The following is an 18,772-nucleotide window of genomic DNA, read 5'->3' on the forward strand; positions in this document are numbered from 1 at the left end:
CAAACACTGCTACTTTAGATGAACAAGACAAAAGATACAATCAGAAATGTTTTACGAAAATGGCGTCTAAACTTAGAAACTGGCCAAAATACCAAAGTGCCGCCACTTGAATATTGAACTTAAAAAAAATGAGTAAACAGTATCTTATCCTAATCTCTCATCTGCTACTTGACGAATGACATGTCAATGTTTGAATCCCCAAAAAATATCTTTTTGGTTCTTCTGAAAGTAAAATAAATTTCAAAATTTTACTTTTGAATGTCACGTCGACAATAAAGAGTGATTTACACATCGAAATTTTTTGAAGTGACAGAAAAATGATCCCCGAAATTCCGTGTTCCGAACTGTACCGCCCAATTATACAGTTGACAGCTAACCTAAAATTTGAGCCAAAAAAATCTTTCTTTTTTTCTTTCTGTACAATGTTTTACATTAAAAATAAAATAACTTAACGATTCCTATTCTTGAAGCAGATATCTAAGGGCACCCTTTGCTGAAAACAAACATGTTCAATTATGTTGCGATTAAACATAAACAAATGTCATTCGTGTCAAACGGCGGGAAATTCAAACTTTACACTGTTCTAGACGGTTTAATTTTTCCAACGCCTACTCAGCCCAGGATTTCATTTGAACGCGCGATATATCAAGAGGCCTGAATTCGAATATGTATATGTATGTATTTGATTTTAGCCGCTCTATACTCTTGGTATACGTTCTTTTAGAGACACTTTGTATAACTGTTTGTTATAAACATTCAAAGGTCTAATAGGAATTATAGAGTACTACTTACAAAACTGTGGCCTCTCAAGTCACATTTATTTTTTTCTTTGTATTTTTATTGTAATACAATTAGCACCATAATGAATAACCACTTATCGTAATTATTAACAAAGCTTTTATTTCCATTCAAAAATTTATATCATTGATTGCACCACTATTTATACACATTAGATGAGTCAGTAAGTTAAGTCATTCTTTATACAGTGTGGAGGTAAATAGCCCTCCTCCTTAAAATACAGATATCGGACAATAACCCAATCAAATAGTACTCGTATCAGGTCAATCGCTTTTTAACTGAAAACTGAATCGTGAACCTGTAAAGATGGCGCTAAGGGCGCTGTCAATTTCGAAATATCAAATTGCAAAGGAGATCACGTGATACATCATTTCAAAGGTAAAGTTAACGTCTTATTTAAAACTAAGATCACTAAGATCTTCGTCGCAAACTAAACTCGAAAGAAAAAATTAAAATACAAAAAAACGAACTTATCGCACCACGTTGAAAAAAAGGTCCCAAGAAATGACTTCCCTCTGCACTCGTAGTGGCAACCACTTAAGTATTCAGAAGAGCGAAGCAGGGTTTCGTAATAAATAGCGACAACTTTTCCTCAAATTTTTTTGAAAATAAAAAACCCAACAGACTGAACTTAAAACTCTCTTCAGCCAAGGCCACCCCAACATCTCCCACGTCCATTTCCAGATTGACGAAGATTCAGGATTCAGTGCAACGCGAATTAACTTCGCTCAAAGTCAAACAAACAACTCACACAACTTGCTCGCTCCGGTAACGAGCAAATTAACGAGAAAAATTGTCGGAAAATAATTCAGCTCCCCAGAATCGAGCCGGTTATGTGCACGTTCAGCTCCGAAATTATTGACTCTGCCGTAAATTGCTTTACTCTCAGACACCTCTATTTACTCGGCTCTTGTTCCCTTTGTAACTAGACGAAAATCAAAACGACGGTTTCGTTAAAAACTTCAACAAATATATCAAACGAGTCACGTTGATTCATTCAAGTTGAGATGTTGACACAAGAGAACAATACGAGTCAATAATGCATTCTGACGACCTGTCTAGAAAAAGTGGCACAATGCCAGAGAACAGGTCGATGGGAAAATTATAAATTCGATAAATAGAACCGACATAACTATGACATGAACGAGATGTTATTATTATTACACACTTGAAGTCGGATTTGTTTACCACAAAAAAGTTGTTACTGTACAAGCGTGGCCATCGAAAAAACGATTGACTTGTTAAGACACTTGTGAAAATGAAGTCTTATCGTCGAATACTCAACGTACTACAGCGGCAATTTGTAAAAATGGTTGTAATAAATAGAGCAAGTTTATTTTTTACGAGCAGCAGCCATAACAAGTTAGAATAAAATACTTACGACATTTTTATCACTGGCTGGACATTAACTGGCTGTATTAAAAATGCAAACAGCCAAAATTTACTGACGCAATCTGACAACTTGCCTAATATTTGGATACAGATACATTTTATTTGAATAGTACAGAATCAGATGATAAAAGCGAAAAAAGAGCTTGCTTATCTGCGGACGCGATTCCTAGATTCTTACGAATTCTCTTATTTATTGTTCGCTGTGTAGCTGTCTTCTTGATCATTATTAATTGGCCATTTCGCTTGCTCGCAGCAGGAAACGACCACCTCTTAAGTAATCTACCGGGAGAGACTCTACAGAGAACTCAGCTAGCACTTTTTTTTATAAGAGCAGCAAACACACAAACATTTTTGTATTTAAATTATGCAACATTGGGTGAGCTTGTAAAAAACCACACGCGGTGTTGTTACAAGTGTTATATTTTGCAACAAAATACTGCAACGTCATTTGCGCGGAATTGATGTATCCAAAAGTGTCGATTGTTCGATAAATAAATTATCATTATTACACAACAGATCTATCAAACGAAGGACTTATGGATTATTCCGGTCGCGAAGAGGTATTACTCGATCGCTCGTGGCACTTTTCTCTGGAATTTTCGGTGCAACTCCTGGAATGGACACGTGTCTGAGCTAGCTCTTGAATATCAATTGTACCATGTCGGCAACAGGAATCGATCTACGACGTGTTTTTGTGGGGTCTAGACCGAGCGCGGCGACGACAAAAAGCCCCCACATGCGGATGACGGGCGATTTTTGCCAACCACCCCGGCGAACAGCGCCGCGGGGCGTAATCATTTCGAAAAACATTTTGCATGCCGGCTTCCCAACGGTAAAAAGGCGATTAATCTTCGGGGGCGGCGGATTTATGGCCAAAAGAAGCAACTAAAAAAAGCATTTATCAAAGCGAGTGTTCGGCGGTTTCGTTTCATCAAAACCGAGCCGCGTTTAAGGTTTAAGTAATATTAAACGGCTGCAACGAGGGGTGTCCGCCCCCTACTGACCTTGACCCGAAACAGCTGAATATCAGGAAACGGTGGAGAACCAGCTTGGCAACACATTCTAGATTCTAGAAAAAACTGACACTTGCGGCAAAAAGACGACGCAAAAAGGCGAAGATGGGGCACCCGTCGAGGGTGTCCCTGCTCGGAAATGCAGCGCTCTTCGACTACACAAACGTGTTGTCGGTTTGCGATGTCATTTCACTGTTTCAGCAGAAAGCTCGACGGGTTTACATGGGATTTAAAAACGCCGACTTACATGTTGGAGTGGTGTCTTGTCCAGGTCTGGTGGTTGGAGTGGAGACTGTTTGGAACACTTTTACTTGGAATAACACATTGAAACACTTAATTGACTATTTCTACCGCTACCAGAACTAGTTTAATATAGATTAATAAAAATATTGTCAATGGAAATTCGCATTGCAGGTTAGGTGATTGGGACCATTTGATGCTCACATTATGTCGGGAAACCGATTTTTTGCTTGACAATATTACATGATTCGACAAATCGGTTATTTTATACGCACAATACCAAAATAATCGATATTTAGGAGAGTATTCTTGCGAACGTACACAAACTCGGTTTAATTTTGACAGAAACCTCTCCTATTTTTGTTATAGGCTAAAATCTGCGCACGCGCACAACCCGCATTGATTAATTTTTAAAATCGGATTAACAATGATATTTTAACCAATTAATGATGTCACGATTCATTGCAATTCGCACGCTGAACACGAATTATTCGCGAAAAACGCAACAGTTCTTCCAAACATTTTTACTGCGCGAGGTTGGTATTCAAACACATTTGACAGTTCAACGCGATTTATTTCCAAAAATAAATTACAAAATCCTACTTCATGTTGAGTACTGATAAAATACATTTGAAGGTTAAACAAAAGAGAGTTTAATCTTCCTCAACTTTATAAACTTATAGCTAAAATAGTCTTACACACAACTCTAATCACTCTCCTCATGCCTCCTTGATTTCTTTTTCCTGTGCCTGTGACTGGGACTCCTTGATCTAGATTTGTGCCTTCTAGACCTGCTCCTTGATCTTTCCCTCCTGTGAGATCTCTCCCTTTCCCTGTCCCTTGGCCTCTCAGACCTTCCCCTGCTGACATCCCTTGGGCGCTCCCGCTCCTTTGAGTCCCTCCTGGTTGGGCTGTCCTTCCTGGGTGATGGCACAGGCAGAGGTAAGTTCATGGGTGGACCCATGTGCATGTTTGGAGGTGGTCCAATTGGGGCAGGACCTGTAGTTAAAACAATTAGTCTCTGACAAAGCCCAATTAATTTTGGAATTCACCTTCAGCACCCCACTGAGAGTCTTGAGTGGGTTCATATCCTCCATAAAAGGGTTCAGGCTCTGGGTTAAATCCATATTCTGGTTGAAAGTCTTCAAATGTATTTGGAGGAGGGACAGACATGTCTGGAAATCCTGTAGGTTTCCTGCTGTATTCCCTCCTGTCAGCAGTCATCACCTAAAATTATCATCAGAACACACAGTTCTTTGTTCAAACAATGCCTGATACCTGAATCACATTCATTTTTGGTGGCTCAACCTTTCCCACAGGGGTGGGGGTAGACCTCTGAGCTGTTCCACCAATCACATCAATGGAACCTGTCATTCTCCTACCAGGAGGAGGTCCTGCTTTGCGAATGCCCAGGAAATTACCCGAATATTTACTATTATCGTTCATAATTGGAACAGTACCTCTTGCTATTGATGTCATTTGAGCAGCCAGCCCCACACCAGATTCAGTCATCCTCATTCTAAAATAAAAAAAATATCCTTTTAGACCTCATTTAGTTGAACAAACCGCAAATTACCGCTTTTGCCGCTCGCAATACGCCCGCCACGTGTCCTCATTAAACCCGTAATTAAAATAATCAGTTATGTCAGCGCCGGGTTTGCGCCAAGGCTTATCCTCTAATGAATCTAAATTATACTCAGTTGCAGGGACTCCATTTATCATGCCAGCCTGGTCAAACTCATCAATGGAGAATTTTCCCGGTTGCTGAGCCTGCTTGGTCTTGTCGACGGGAGCGGTAGTGGTCAACAGACCCCCTCGTTTTATGTTCAACGACGTGTACGAGGGCGTCGTCTTAATATCTCCTATAACAACGTTAACATCGTCGTCACTGTCGTCGTCCAAGTCTTCTTCTTCTCCATTTTGTCGCACTTCGCCGTCTTCTTCATCTTCCTTTTCGTTCCCTGGTTCTTTCTCCGGTTCGTCGTCGACTCCAGGTGGTTTGGCATCGTCGGTGGGCTACAAAGTGAGGTTAGAACACAGACGACTTGATTTTTTCGTGATGTACCTTCGGGGGTGGCTCTGCCTGACTTTCTGGAGGTTCCTGGGACGACTCTTCGACCGGTGGCGGGTCCGACTGTTTCTCTTCATGAATATTTTCGGGCTGATCGCCGTATAACCATTGGTCATCGTTTTCTGCGTCGTCCGCCATTTTTTCTAATTGACGTACAAAATAACAGAGTTATGACACGTTCAAATCATTTCAACCGTTACTTTTAAATTTAACTAATTATTATAATTGTTCGAAATTTTCAATTCTTAATGATACACGAATTCAGTTAATGATAATTACTGGTCTACAAACAAATTAAATATATTGCAATTAAAATATAAATCATTGGATTTGTGTCGAACAATCTCTTCATGCAGAGTTCTATGATTCCAGTGAAATAATCTTTATTACATATTACTGAAACTGGTCAAATTTAATGAAATAATATTTATCTAAATTTGAATAAGGGATTGTCATAGTTCTTCATAATCACTGTAGCCATTAATTAATTTAAAAAAGTGTTTATTTCTTTTCACATCTACGGGTTCTTTGTATTATATTTGACAGGTGGCGCCAAAATCACCAAAAATCTAGGGACTCTTGGGGATTTTTGTTACTAAATGTTTCCTGGCTTATCTCTCCGTTTCTCTCTTTCAGTTTATTAATTGCAATGGGTGAGTACGTGCTTCAATATTTTTGTAAAATCCAACATCATCTACTTCTCGTGGCCAAATTTTTGTATTTAAAATGTTTCTACGATAACATCTTTGTACGATGAATCCCTTTTTCGTCAAACTATTAGTAGTTTAATAGAAGTATTAGCATTTGTTATTACTTAACCTCACGTCTTGTGGTACATGGTACAATAACATACCCCAATGTGATGAACAAGCTTGTAGTTAGTCCGATGTGTTGTGCTGACGACCCAAAAGCATCCCACAGCGATCTGAAATAGTTGAAAATATCCACTGTTATTCATTTTTGGGTCTGTGTGAACATAACCAATCTCGTTTGTAGGTATCAGCCGAGACCATTGGCATAAGCGAAGGGCCACGGGAGGTAAGAGGAAACCTCTCCGTAAGAAGAGGAAGTTCGAATTAGGCCGACCAGCGGCCAACACAAAATTGGGCCCCCGCAGGATCCACTACGTCCGCACGCGCGGAGGTAACTTGAAATACAGAGCCCTAAGGTTAGACACCGGAAATTTCGCGTGGGGTAGCGAAGGCACCGCCCGCAAGTCGCGTATTATCGACGTTGTGTACAACGCCAGCAACAATGAGTTGGTCCGTACCAAGACTTTGGTCAAAAACGCTATTGTTGTAGTGGACGCCACTCCTTTCAGACAATGGTATGAAGGACACTACATTCTGCCCTTGGGACGTAAGAAGGGCGCGAAATTGGTAAGTCTTCCTTGAAAATACTCAATTTTGTTTAATTATGATGAGTTTTTTTGCGTGTCAACTGATCACAGTGATTGCAATTTCCTTAATAATCTGATTTGTTAGTCATTACTCATTTGCAGTAAATATTTTGGTTGTTTCATAACTTATTTGTTCCAGACTGCAGATGAGGAGGCAGTTTTGAACAAAAAGCGCAGTAAGAAGGTGCAAAAGAAATATGAAACCAGGCAGAAGAGGGCCAAGGTTGAACAGGCTATTGAAGAACAGTTCCAAACTGGTAGACTTTTGGGTGAGCATTACAAACTGAAGCGTTATTTGTGTTTATTTTTCTGATGAAAAAATTTAGCGAGTTCTTATTGTGTGATTTTCGTTTTGAATTTCACTTTTGAACAGTGAATTGCTTGTCATAGTTACTCTGATTCAGTTCTTGATTTTTTAAGTTCATTTTGCGTTAACAGAAATTTTATTTATTATTTCTTTTTCAGCCTGTTTGGCGTCAAGACCAGGACAGTGTGGGAGAGCAGATGGCTATATCTTAGAAGGAAAAGAACTTGAATTTTACATGCGTAAGATTAAGTCTAAGAAAGCCAAGTAAAGTGTATTTTATAATGGCGTATAATAAAAGTTGACACCAATGTTTATTGTTGCTTTATTATTGCCCCCTCTTCTAGATATCTAAAGGTATTTTTAATTTGGCATCGACGTTGACTTTGAAGAGTCGATTGTGAATGAACCACTCGTCTTAGAAACGCCGATTTTTCAAATTGCATAAATTAAAAACGCAACCCAAAAAGTAATCAAGCTAATCAACCACTTGTCTTAAAAAGACTGATTTTTCAAACTGCATAATTCATATTAAAAACACCCAAAAAGTGGGGTTAGATTTAAACAGCTGCTCACGAGTTGTAATCCGGTGGTGCGTTCACAATCGACTCTTCAACGCCAAATTTAAAAGAACACCCGTTACATTTCAATTTTCCTTTTTGTATACAAATCTTGGTATCAAAACATTATTTTTAACAGTATTAATCAAACTATTTTTGAAAATAAAAAAAAATGTGGTAATGGAGAAAAATTTACAGCCTTTGCGGGTTATGTAAAAAATTTATTGGCAGCTTATTCAAACAATATAAATAGAGAAAATTAGTTTTATTGAAGTGACGTAACATCATGTCGATATTCTTTTTAATATATTTAAAAACACTAACAATCAAAATATGCTCGTCCTCGATGCTATCCAAAGAAATCAGAGTATCACATACAGTCCAGAGTTGCAAAAGAATCCTATTTACATGCTTATGAAAAAAATTTATTGAGAATTTAGCAATAAAATAATCGGAAAAATCATCCCCTAAAATAACGCAATTATATAAAAAAATAATCTGCTACAACTCATGATTTAAAATTTTTTTCATCTAACTATATAAAAAGATGTCTGATTAAAAATTTAACTAAGAAGAAGGTGTCGCATGAAGAGCAACATGTAAAGCATGCTGCAACTCTGGAGGTAAAGTCTGAACCACACTTTGAAAGAAAGACTCGTTGGATTGGACCTGCCTAACGATGTTGACCATCCTGAATCCTTCCGGTTTGCTAGGATCGATAACTTCTCTATAAAAAGCTTCAGCCAATATATTTATAATTCTAGGAATATTTGAATTTCCCGCCCCTGCAACCGACTTGCGTCAAATCAGAACGAAAGCTGACAATATTTGATCTCACCTAAAATATGTGGATTATGTTGTTCTACCAGATCGCAGAGGTAGCCGTACACGTGAGGAGCCTCGTCCGCGTCTTCCACCACCGGCAACCAATTGAACCACAGCGGAATTATTTCGTCTAGATTGATATTAGATGCGTTATATTTCATTATTTTCGTAACTGCGGCTATTGCGTTTTCTGTAGCGTTGACGTTCCTCGACTCTTTCGACTCGGGATCGCTGATCACTTCCACCAAAGACGGTATTATTTTGGCCACTTCGCCGGCGAACTGCTCGCCCCCGAACTGTGCCAGGACGCCCCAGCCGTAAGCCGCCGCTTGCCGCACCTCGTGGCTCTTATCCTTGACGTACAAGGCCAAGGGTTGCAAGAAAAATCCTTGGTATTTGGCGGAGGCCAGACCCGTGAACTCAATGACGTCGTCGAAGACGCAGATGCCCCACTGTCGGTCAGCCCAGGCCCTGTTCGGCGCCAACAGGTTGACGAAGTGGCTGCAGATCTGGTCAAAGAACGGAATGAAGGTCTCTCTGTACGACATGAAGAGCGAGTGAATCACTTCGGCGATCTTGCTCAAGACGTAGATGTCGTCCGACTCCTCGTCCTCCAGCTGCTCCTGGACCACCTCGTCGTAGTCTTCGTCCAGATGCTTCTTGTGCCTGTCGTTGGCCCTCTCGAAATGCTCCTGCATCAGCTTGTCGACGATCCTCAGCAGCTCCGTCATCACCTCCTGGTCGAGACACCCCGCCCCCAACGTCTGGATGCACCTCGCCAACGAGTCCAGCAAAATCATCAGGACCTCGCTTTCGGGCTCCGTGTCGATGGCCTTGATCAGTTCCGGACAGATGAACCGCCACATGTCCTGGACGAAGGCCGGGCCCTTGCAGGTGGCGCACTCCAGCAGCCATGGGAGAGATTCGGCGGCAGCGTTGCGGACGCCGTCGTGGAAGTAGAATTTCAACATCGGTACCATCAGCTTCACCGTCTCTTCGGCGTAGTTGGCGAAGCCCTCTTTGAGTTCGCGCGCGTAGCAGACCAGCATCATGCAGGCGGCGGCTTTGTCCTCGAGGCCCGCGGTGCGGATGCCGAAGTTCTTCTGCTCGCCCAAAGAGACGAACTGCCAGTCGTCGTCGCCCTCGACTCCTTGCATGTCGTCGTTGTCGAGAAGGGCCACGTCGGGCTTCATCGCGGCGGTCCTCATCACGGGACCCATCACCAGGGGCAGGTATTGCTCGAAGTTCTTTCCGAGAACCTGTGCAAAGGCACACGTAAAAAATCAAACGTGAAGAGGAATTTTATTTACTGTTGTATTCGATAAACGAGACAGACCCCGTTGAGGTTTTTCTTTTATTATTTTCACAATGCACTCTGTTTGGTCCGTGAATAAAATATCTAGTTCACGTAAATGCTTGCATAAAATAATGAATTATGTATGTGAAACGTGAATGAAGTCTAGACGTTGTTACTCAACTTGACCCTAAAAAACGAGTGGAAAAAAAACACCACAAAATCAAGGATATTTTTCATCTCTCAACTAAATATGCTAACGATAAAGTTTTTCTGTTTCATTATTTTCTTGGTTCTTGCATTCCATTTGGAATTATATCAGCGTTGAATAACATTCTTAACCTGATTAGAAATTACGACACACTTTACACACCTTGAGGAAACATTTGTTTTAATTTTTGTGTGAACGTTTTTTATTATAAATTTTTTTCAAGGCACGCTCATAATCAAACACAAGTTTAAATTCCACTCCACATAATATCTTTCAAGTTTTCAATTTTTTAGTGGCTTCACCAATGTTAACGAACAACTGTCATTTAAATATAAACATTGTAAAAAATCCAACAAAGAAAAAATAAACGAGTAAATGTAAATTTTTAAGTGTTTTTATTTTTACTTACTGGAAGAAAGACTCAATGTGGCAATTAAACCAAATACCACGTGATCAAGAAAATTTGGCGGCCTAGTTGGTCATGAAAAACAAAGATGAGTTCGTTGATTGATTCTTACATGTGTCAGTGACGAGGTGAATTTTTAGGGTGTTTTTTTTCTCATCATAATCTTGCTCTTTTCTCTTCATCGTTGTTTGACGAAGAAAACAAACCGTTCGATACACCAGATTCAAATTTAATCTAAATTCTCACGGTTCACTTTGACTGATTCACAAAAATTCCACAGATTTCACGTATTCAGTCAAACCAGTGTCATTTTCCTCGTTCAGTAAAAATGAAACGAGACTTTACGGTAAGTTTACAAAACATCTGGACTATCAAAAATAAAATGTTGGTTGATTTTGGTTGCGATCGACAAAAAAATGGTAATTGTTCACTTTAACTACTTCTGGAATTTTCGCGTTTTTTCTGGCTAGACAGCCTCAGGGCGTCCTCCTAGATCGTGTCCCACCATTCAAACCTTGTGCAAATGCCTTTTTTTTTCTCTCTTGTTGTGTTTCAAGGTCGCGCCAAGTCTTAGTATAACTTAAGGGTAAGGAAAATTTTCATTTGCACAAGGTTTGACTGGTGGGAAACGATGTAGGAGGACGTCCTGAGGCTGTCTAGCCAGAAAAAACGCGAAAATTCCTGAAGTAGTTAAAGTGAACAATTACCAAAAAAATAATAAATTGAGTAAGTCATAACATAAAGTTGACTCAAGTTGCAAAAAACCACTTTGCATTTGCAACAGCACTTTTATGGCATTAGTCATTTGAAATTACTTTAAAACTGTACTTATATGGAAAATGTTCAACCAAAACTATGATTTTCTGGTCCCTTTGTGCCTTTATTTGGTTCAAAAATATGAGAAAAATGCTGTTGCAAATGACAAGTGGTTTTTTGCAACTTGAGTCAACTTTAACTATCGTAGTTTAGTTCGCAGCGCTAGTGTAAATATTGCCGTATTTGACAACCGTCAAGTTTCTCTATTAGAGTTTAGAAAACAAGAGCAATATTTAAACTAGAGCTACCAACTGAAGCATGATAATCATGACTTTCTCAATTTGTTTTTTCTTTTTAATCGCACGACAGTTTCATATTACTCACTTGTTTAAATTTGCTATTGTCAAATAAATTGGACACTTAATCATACCTTCTCAAAACCGAAAGTTTAAAATCGAACCAGATGGACTTAATAATGCGACAGAAAAGTCACAGCAAATTATTATAAAATTATAAAAATTGGAAGAAATTACAAATTTGTGTTAAAGCAACTGCTGCTTCTTGAAATATTGAAGGTTTCGTGGTCCACCTGATATTACATTAAACAACGGTATTTAACAAATACTGTCAGTTTAATTGTTTTTTACACTTGTTTTGTGTTAAAGACATCTTTAAATCCTTTTGGTCAAAGTTTAAAGATACAGTGGAAGTCGCTTATAACGACTTATAACGCTTATGAACGGCCAGCTAATTCTCGTCGTTATAAACGGACGTCGTTACATACTTCTTCAGATGATAATGGCTCAAACTCGATCCCAGTCGCGTAAAAAAATATTGTTATTGTTGCATTTCTACAACGTCTCTCAGAAATAAGTACATTAATTTTAACCCGTAACAGATCTCGTCAAGAACAACAAAATTGTTATGTACCATTTTTTTCGAAATCTAATTATCATTTCAGTATTTTACCCGTCCATAATTAACGAGCTGTCTATTTTCTAGTTATATGACCCAATAACAGTGACCGTGAAATATTAGTTTTTGTAAAATCAGTGCAAAACATCGTGTTTTTAGAATAAAGTTTTTTCGCTCTACGCCCGAGGCTGACATAAGCGGGTTAAATTTTTAGTTAGTTTTATCCGACTCCACAAGGCAGGTGTGTACGTGTTGATTCTGTGATTTGAGCTAAAATTTTGTGAGTGAAAATGGTGCGTTTATTTTCGAATAGTGAATACACAGATAATGTGTTGGTGTATGGTGAAGTGTGCGGGAGTGCCCCTCGAGCCCGGAGAGAGAACAGGTAGGAAATGCTGCCACAATAATTCGCAATAACAATGCTGGTGGAATTTCATCGGCGGATTAAGAATAACGGTGGTCCCTTTAAACACTTCTTGTAATGATTAGTGATTACTCTGACTACTTCATGAAAATTTTTACGGATTAAAGCTTGTTTGACACGATGCTAAATTTTGTAGGAAATTTGTTAGAAAATGAGAGAGACCCTCGATCAGGATCACAGTCTGTCTTTGTCAGATCCTGATCGTTCATTGGTCCTCTCATTTTCTAACAAATTTTCTACAAAATTTAGTATCGTGTCAAACAAGCTTTATACACTAATTTTAAGAGACATTTTGTCATTATCTTCGTGATTCACTAGACAAATGGTCAAAACCAAATTTACATTACAAAATTTTTCATTTCCCGTTTTTTTTTGCAACCAATTATACCTTCGATTAATGTCAACTTTGTTACTATGTATTTTACTTTTTTTTTAATCGGGAATTAGTCACTACTATCCAATGGCTTCATTTACACGATTTCAGTACAATTTTTTGCAAACATTCTACACAATTCTCCGCTTGTGTAATTGCATTGTTTATTTACTCGAGTTTCATTTGTCTCCGTTTTGTTCCCTTCGTTACGAGCAAAGTACTCTTGATTTTGTAATAAATTATCAAATTTTTAAATGTCAAACGTTAAATGTGATTTTATTAACGAATATATTCCACACTGGTTTTGCTTTTTTAAGGAAATCAACATAAGCATTTAATTGATTATGTATCAACATTTCTTTTTCTACTCATAGCCTCAGAATATGTTTTTCTCGAACCCCAATGTGTTTTACTTTGCAACAAAAACTACGGCAAATTGCTTTGTAAGGGAATGACGTAAGACAGACGGACAGAACAAAGAAATTATAACAAAAACAGAAAAATGGCAAAGAAATTATGGACCAAGAATGAACCGAAAGTACCGACGCTTAAGGATGAACTGGGGTAACATTGAAAAATGGCGAAATTTGCTTAAAATTGGTACAATAGTCCTTTCATCCATTTCTAAAGTACTGTGCCAAATTTAAAAAAATTTGATCGGGGAATTTTAAAGTTATTGGGCCGTATCACGACACCCTTATTAAATTTAATCATGACTCTAATTACGATGGTGACGAATTCATCTCTTTCCGGCACGTTATAATTGCATAAATCTATATCGTTTTATGTTTATTTTAATCACGACTCTAGTTATCGGCAATTTTAATAACGGTGTCGTGATACGGCCCATTACCTTTTAAAGTTTCGGGATATTTTACACGTGTTCTTATGAGAAATGGAGCAATGGTCGCATAAAAATTGATAAAAAACATATTTCAAAAAGGCCAATTTTTCTTAAATTTTTCACACATAAAGTATCGATATCGTAGAATTTTCTAATGAATTTACAAAAAAAGTTGGTCGAGGATTTTCCTTGTAATCGCTAATTACATATGGAAAAACACGGTTTTTGAGGTTATGTATCTGTTTTAATTTCAATAAAAGTGTACAAAATGCATATAATTGACGTCGGTATGCAACATTACACTCATATCGCATGTTTTACTGCAGTTACGTTATGAACTTTAACAGAAATCAATGAAAATTGAAATTCAGCGTGCTTTTGTTTACTTTCACAGTCTTAGTCAAAAGATTGTAAAATCACATGTAAGTAATTATCTAAATATCAAGAAAATAAACACAAAATTTACTTGCAACTCATTACAATTCGTTTCCAAAAATTAAAAACTATTTTTTCAAATATTGATTCCTCGTAATAAACGTTTCATAGCATTATAAGAATTCCCGCAACTTTTTGCTGAGATTGTTACTCCAGTTCATCCTTAAAACTCATAATCTAGTAATCGCAGCGAGGAAGTATTACCAATCCGACAGTAAAAAAGTTACTAATCTTATTAGTGCATTATGTACGGGGTGATCAAATAGGACTGTTTAAGTTGGTAACACTGAATTGTATAACAGGAGTAACTTTCGGTTGTTGATGGCTTGTCGTTGTTAATGCTATACCTACATCAGATATTTGTCAAATAAACCAACAAAACATACCCGGTTGCAGTGTTATAAATAACCGAAATATAAAATTTTCTTAATTGTACTGCCAACTTAAACAGTCCTTTTTGATCACCCGGTATTTACTTTTTTGTGTTTAATTTTTTTTTTTTTTTTGTTCGCCACTGTCAGAATTTGAGAATTTTCTCCTGTGTGAACGGACTTTTGATAAATGTCACAACTTGTCAAAACGAAACGTCAAACTAATTTTAAAGATTTTAAGCGATTTGGAGCCTTTAAGGGGCTCGTCGAACAAAAAACGTTGTATTCAACTCGTTCCTGTGTAAATAACTAATTACGTGTTCAACACAATTAATGACAATTCTTTTAATAATTTGAATCGTTCAAAATTTTCGAAACGATTTTCAAATTGAATTGGTCCATTTGAAGAGAGACAATTTTCATTTCGGGGCCCCAAATTATCAGTTGATACAATAAATTAAGGTAAACAACGAAAACTAAGATTACGGCCGCTTATCCTTTGCACGATCGCTTGCAATTTATGAGTCATTTACTTGCTGCGTACGAAGATTACACCGAGTAATACAAAGCAATAAAGTCGACATAAATTTCCGGTTACGCCATCGACATCACTTTTGAACAAACCTTGCAAATGCGGGACCACGCCGAAATCAAATAGCTGGTCTGGGGATCGTCGTCGGGCAATTCGGCACCTTCCCCGTGAGTCTTGAGCAACATGTTCATGACTTCGGTCGCGTCGGCCATGAACTTTTCAGTACCGACAGCCATACCGATCAGCGTGACACACTCGATCGTCTTGCCACGCAGCAGCTTCAATTCGTCTTTGTTCGCGTTCTGAATGATGTATTTCAAACAGGGCATCAACCTGTCGTAGTAGGCGATAAACTCGTTCTCTGCAGTATCGGCAACGCTCGCGATAGTAGTCACGACTTGTTCGAGCACGAGTTTCGTTCCTTTCTCCACCAACTCCTTAAATTTGGCCGTCAAGATACCTTCCAGCTTCGCCATGAGATTGTCCAAGTAGGTCGTCAAGATGTGTTTGGGGCAGTCTTCGGCGAAATTGACCAGAGCGGCACCTGTCAATCATTACAATTCCGTGTTGGTACAACGCTCGACATTCACATTGAAAAAAAAATCGAATCGATGATGACTAACCGGCGTGCGCTTGCACTCGCGGGTTGCAATTGTCGTCCAGAAGCATGAGCAAGCCAGGAACGACTCTGTCGTGGAATTTCTTCTCGAGAACGGGAGCGAAATCGGTCGAGAGTTGTCCGATGGTGTTACACGCGGCGTATCTGACGCGAGGATGGGGGTCCTGCAGGTACCTCAGCACGCCCTCCATCACTCCCGGAACGCCGTCCATGATCTGCGGCAGCATCGCCTCCATCTGCTTGTGGCAACCTTCGCCGATGGTACTCAACGCCATCAAGGCGGCGTGTCGTTGTTTCCAGTCCGCGCTGGCCAACATGGCGGGCACGTTCTGAGTTACCAGCGGTAAAATTACTTTACCGCCTGCAAAAAAAAACATCTTTATTCACCCGGTCAATCACTCGGACCGTGTACGAAAATAAAACGCGCTCAAAGAGAGAAGTACACATCACGTGGTGTCCAGCCCAACTGACGATCATGCAAATCGTACGACCGCCCATGTACTTCTCCACTCCACGACAACAGGTAAAAGGAATGGTGTAAACGACAAAATGGGCGATCGTACATTTTAATAAAAAATTTGTTCTCGATTATTATTTTTTTTATACAAACAATTGGTTCATTATTCTTTCCTATGGTCGAATAGGATTAAACGGCACCCTTCACTGCATTTCGTCGAGGTCTGAGGCACGCCAATAAAGCGAATAATTTATTGATTAATTAACATTCGGAATTTTATCAAAGTTAATGGAATGTCATCACCTCTGAAGGACAGAATCATTAATCATATTTTAAATTGCGCTCCCAAGTCAATAAAGCATTATCACAAACGTTACATAATTGAATTAAATTTAAAAAACAGATTCATTATGATTATCGGAAGACGAAAAGAATGTGAAGATCAACAGCTTTCGGTGTCCTTCAAAATCCATAAATTTGGAAATATACCAGAAATCCCACACGTAAAATAAAGGTGCTCGTGCACGGCAATGTCATTATTTATTGTTAAAATTCAAAAATGGACAAACACAGGAAACTGAGCCGTTTACGGCAGGCCAACAATCGAATAAATTCGTTTCGTTGCAAGCGGTGTTGCCACCGCTGCTACTCACCTAGCCCGCAAGCGAGACGGTCAAGCGCCGCCTCGGCGACCACATTGTTACAGTCGTTGTCTTCGTCTAAAATCTCGTCAGCTTCCGCCCACCCTTCCTCCTCCTCCAGGTCAGCCATAAATTGCAGAATCAGAGGAACGAGCTGTTCCATGTACTTGCCGGCATTCTTGCGCACCATCGCTGGGGCCATCTCGGCCAGGGTGACCATCACCTAAACCCAACAATTAACAAACGCAAATCGCTGTCGCGTGAACTTGCCTCCAACGCCAACTGTCGCCAGCTGTCCAGAGCTCCCGCGTCGCTGAATATCTTCATGCACATGTCGTAAATGGGCAACAATTGGGGTCGCAAATACTTTGGTGTGTTCTCCGCCAAGTCAATCAATACTTTGAGGAGGGTGTCATCGTCTTGTTGTTGGACGCTTTCAGCTATCACATTCAACATGGGGGCGAGCAAGTCGCTGAAGTGTTTCAAAATTTGCGTTTCCTTGTCGTGGATCAGGAGGAACGACCCGACCGCTCTGACCGCTTGGAACTTGACTTCGTACGCCTCAGTTGGCGCCAAGCTTTGCATCAGCATCTGCTTGATCAAGTCCAAGTAGTTGTTTTGTTGGTTGCCGAAGACTCCTGGTACACTGGTGAACATCTGAAGGGCAGCTTCTTTGAGGACGTTATTGGGGGCGTTGGCGCATTGGAACAGAAACTAATCTTAGGTGTTAAATTTTCTTATTTTGTCAGTCAGTACCTGCAGAAATTCAGGCCATTGGTTGTTGCCATCGTCGTCGATCAAGTTTCTCGCGACTTCCGCGGCGACCTCGCATACTTTGTGCCTGAGCTGTTCAGTCTGGTCTTGGTGGATGGCTAGGAGGACTTGCTCCTTCAGCTGCGCCTGGCTCGCCGGCGGTAACTTGGGGAAGAAATCCATGAACTCGCTGGCGAACAGACGGCGTAGGAGGACGGCCGACATTTGCCTAGCTTCATCGCCGAGACTCGCATTGTGGATGGCTCCAAGAAGGTGGCTAATTTTTGCTTCCACAGGCAAATTGTTGTAAACCTCCTGTGAATAAACGATTCACGTTAAGGATTCGTCACGGCAATAAATCATTTGGCGCCCTTTTTCCGTCTAAAAATAACTGACAAGATTTATAAATTGCAATGAATCGCAAAAACAGCGCCGTTATTGCCGAAGGTTAATACACTCGGGAATTTATTCGTGCAACAAAAAACGACCAAATAACTCCACGATGATTCATACTCCAATTTTATGATTGTTAAGGGCCATGCTGCAAATACACGTTGTTGGAAAGAATATTCGGCGTATTTTGCACTAAAACTAAGAGATGCCTCGCCCCAATTTTATCGGATTTCAAACAACAATTAATGTTACAATATTTTACATACCTCGGCTTGCGTTCTAATGGTATTATCGGTAGATAGAAGGGTTGTTAGTATTTGGTAAAATTGCTCTTGATCGGCGGCCATGGCGCCTCACCATGAAAGAACTGTGACAACTAAGTGCAGCCAACACAGCATCCGATGAAAGACCCTACACATAATTGTACTTAAAAAATAAACATATCTGGCTTTACAGATAACGAAATAAGTAAATATTATGAGCCTATCTTGTTTAGATTGCTCCCCCCCCGCAATTAAAAATTATTAAATCGTTCAATACACAAGATAAACACTATATAAAAATTAACTAAAAAACACAATATACCCCAACGATTGGACAGCCTGTAATTGAAGTCTGTAATTGCTGGTAATGAGCTGTTAACGCAAATCGCCCGTGATGTATGTCTTTATCTTTTTTTTACACAGAATGTAATGGATGTGCTAAGAAATAAAATGGAAACGTGATAAATTGTTGAACGTCCGGGT

General features: G+C 39.4%; 4 protein-coding genes across 5 annotated transcripts in view; 1 reads left to right on the plus strand and 3 right to left on the minus strand.

The window, feature by feature from the left end:
• mtd (mustard) overlaps positions 1 to 3,781 on the minus strand; it is a 73,109-nt gene extending 69,328 nt beyond the window's left edge. For both annotated transcript variants that reach the window (XM_069048091.1, XM_069048088.1), the window contains exon 1: positions 3,451 to 3,781. In XM_069048091.1, coding sequence (XP_068904192.1) covers positions 3,451 to 3,452 — 2 coding nt within the window. In that variant the 5' untranslated portion in view covers positions 3,453 to 3,781. The remainder of the gene's footprint in view (positions 1 to 3,450) is intronic.
• Positions 3,782 to 3,996: 215 nt separating this feature from the next.
• On the minus strand, positions 3,997 to 5,685 carry LOC138131224 (pre-mRNA 3'-end-processing factor FIP1-like). The gene is made up of 5 exons (XM_069048116.1): positions 5,509 to 5,685; positions 5,020 to 5,459; positions 4,722 to 4,962; positions 4,496 to 4,670; positions 3,997 to 4,442 (listed from the first exon to the last, which is right to left on the minus strand). The coding sequence occupies exons 1-5, from the start codon at positions 5,650 to 5,652 to the stop codon at positions 4,150 to 4,152; spliced, it is 1,293 nt and encodes a 430-aa protein (XP_068904217.1). The 5' UTR covers positions 5,653 to 5,685; the 3' UTR covers positions 3,997 to 4,149.
• Positions 5,686 to 6,021: 336 nt separating this feature from the next.
• On the plus strand, positions 6,022 to 7,532 carry RpS8 (ribosomal protein S8). Its single transcript, XM_069048139.1, has 4 exons — positions 6,022 to 6,167; positions 6,511 to 6,893; positions 7,053 to 7,182; positions 7,379 to 7,532. Exons 1-4 carry the CDS (start codon positions 6,164 to 6,166, stop codon positions 7,486 to 7,488), a joined length of 627 nt encoding a protein of 208 aa, XP_068904240.1. The 5' UTR covers positions 6,022 to 6,163; the 3' UTR covers positions 7,489 to 7,532.
• Positions 7,533 to 8,027: 495 nt separating this feature from the next.
• On the minus strand, positions 8,028 to 18,453 carry Karybeta3 (karyopherin beta 3). The gene is made up of 8 exons (XM_069048079.1): positions 18,293 to 18,453; positions 17,637 to 17,948; positions 17,151 to 17,594; positions 16,893 to 17,103; positions 15,787 to 16,143; positions 15,256 to 15,707; positions 8,616 to 9,861; positions 8,028 to 8,562 (listed from the first exon to the last, which is right to left on the minus strand). The coding sequence occupies exons 1-8, from the start codon at positions 18,371 to 18,373 to the stop codon at positions 8,345 to 8,347; spliced, it is 3,321 nt and encodes a 1,106-aa protein (XP_068904180.1). The 5' UTR covers positions 18,374 to 18,453; the 3' UTR covers positions 8,028 to 8,344.
• Positions 18,454 to 18,772: the final 319 nt, after the last annotated feature.

The sequence above is a fragment of the Tenebrio molitor genome, chromosome 5, assembly GCF_963966145.1.
Source record: "Tenebrio molitor chromosome 5, icTenMoli1.1, whole genome shotgun sequence".
In the NCBI taxonomy this organism is placed as follows: Eukaryota; Metazoa; Arthropoda; class Insecta; order Coleoptera; family Tenebrionidae; genus Tenebrio; species Tenebrio molitor.

What these genes read in the sequence shown, in the direction of transcription:
- RpS8 (XM_069048139.1), top strand. An exon ending in GTAAGAAGGGCGCGAAATTG is followed by an intron (nt 6,894 to 7,052) that starts GTAAGTCTTCCT and finishes TATTTGTTCCAG; the next exon opens with ACTGCAGATGAGGAGGCAGT. An exon ending in CCAAACTGGTAGACTTTTGG is followed by an intron (nt 7,183 to 7,378) that starts GTGAGCATTACA and finishes TTTCTTTTTCAG; the next exon opens with CCTGTTTGGCGTCAAGACCA.
- LOC138131224 (XM_069048116.1), bottom strand. Translation starts at nt 5,652, where the DNA reads ATGGCGGACGACGCAGAAAACGATGACCAATGGTTATACGGCGATCAG. An exon ending in AGGCAGAGCCACCCCCGAAG is followed by an intron (nt 5,460 to 5,508) that starts GTACATCACGAA and finishes CTCACTTTGTAG; the next exon opens with CCCACCGACGATGCCAAACC. An exon ending in CAAAAATGAATGTGATTCAG is followed by an intron (nt 4,671 to 4,721) that starts GTATCAGGCATT and finishes TGATAATTTTAG; the next exon opens with GTGATGACTGCTGACAGGAG.
- Karybeta3 (XM_069048079.1), bottom strand. Translation starts at nt 18,373, where the DNA reads ATGGCCGCCGATCAAGAGCAATTTTACCAAATACTAACAACCCTTCTA. An exon ending in CCATTAGAACGCAAGCCGAG is followed by an intron (nt 17,949 to 18,292) that starts GTATGTAAAATA and finishes GTTTATTCACAG; the next exon opens with GAGGTTTACAACAATTTGCC. An exon ending in GCGAGTGCAAGCGCACGCCG is followed by an intron (nt 15,708 to 15,786) that starts GTTAGTCATCAT and finishes AATGATTGACAG; the next exon opens with GTGCCGCTCTGGTCAATTTC.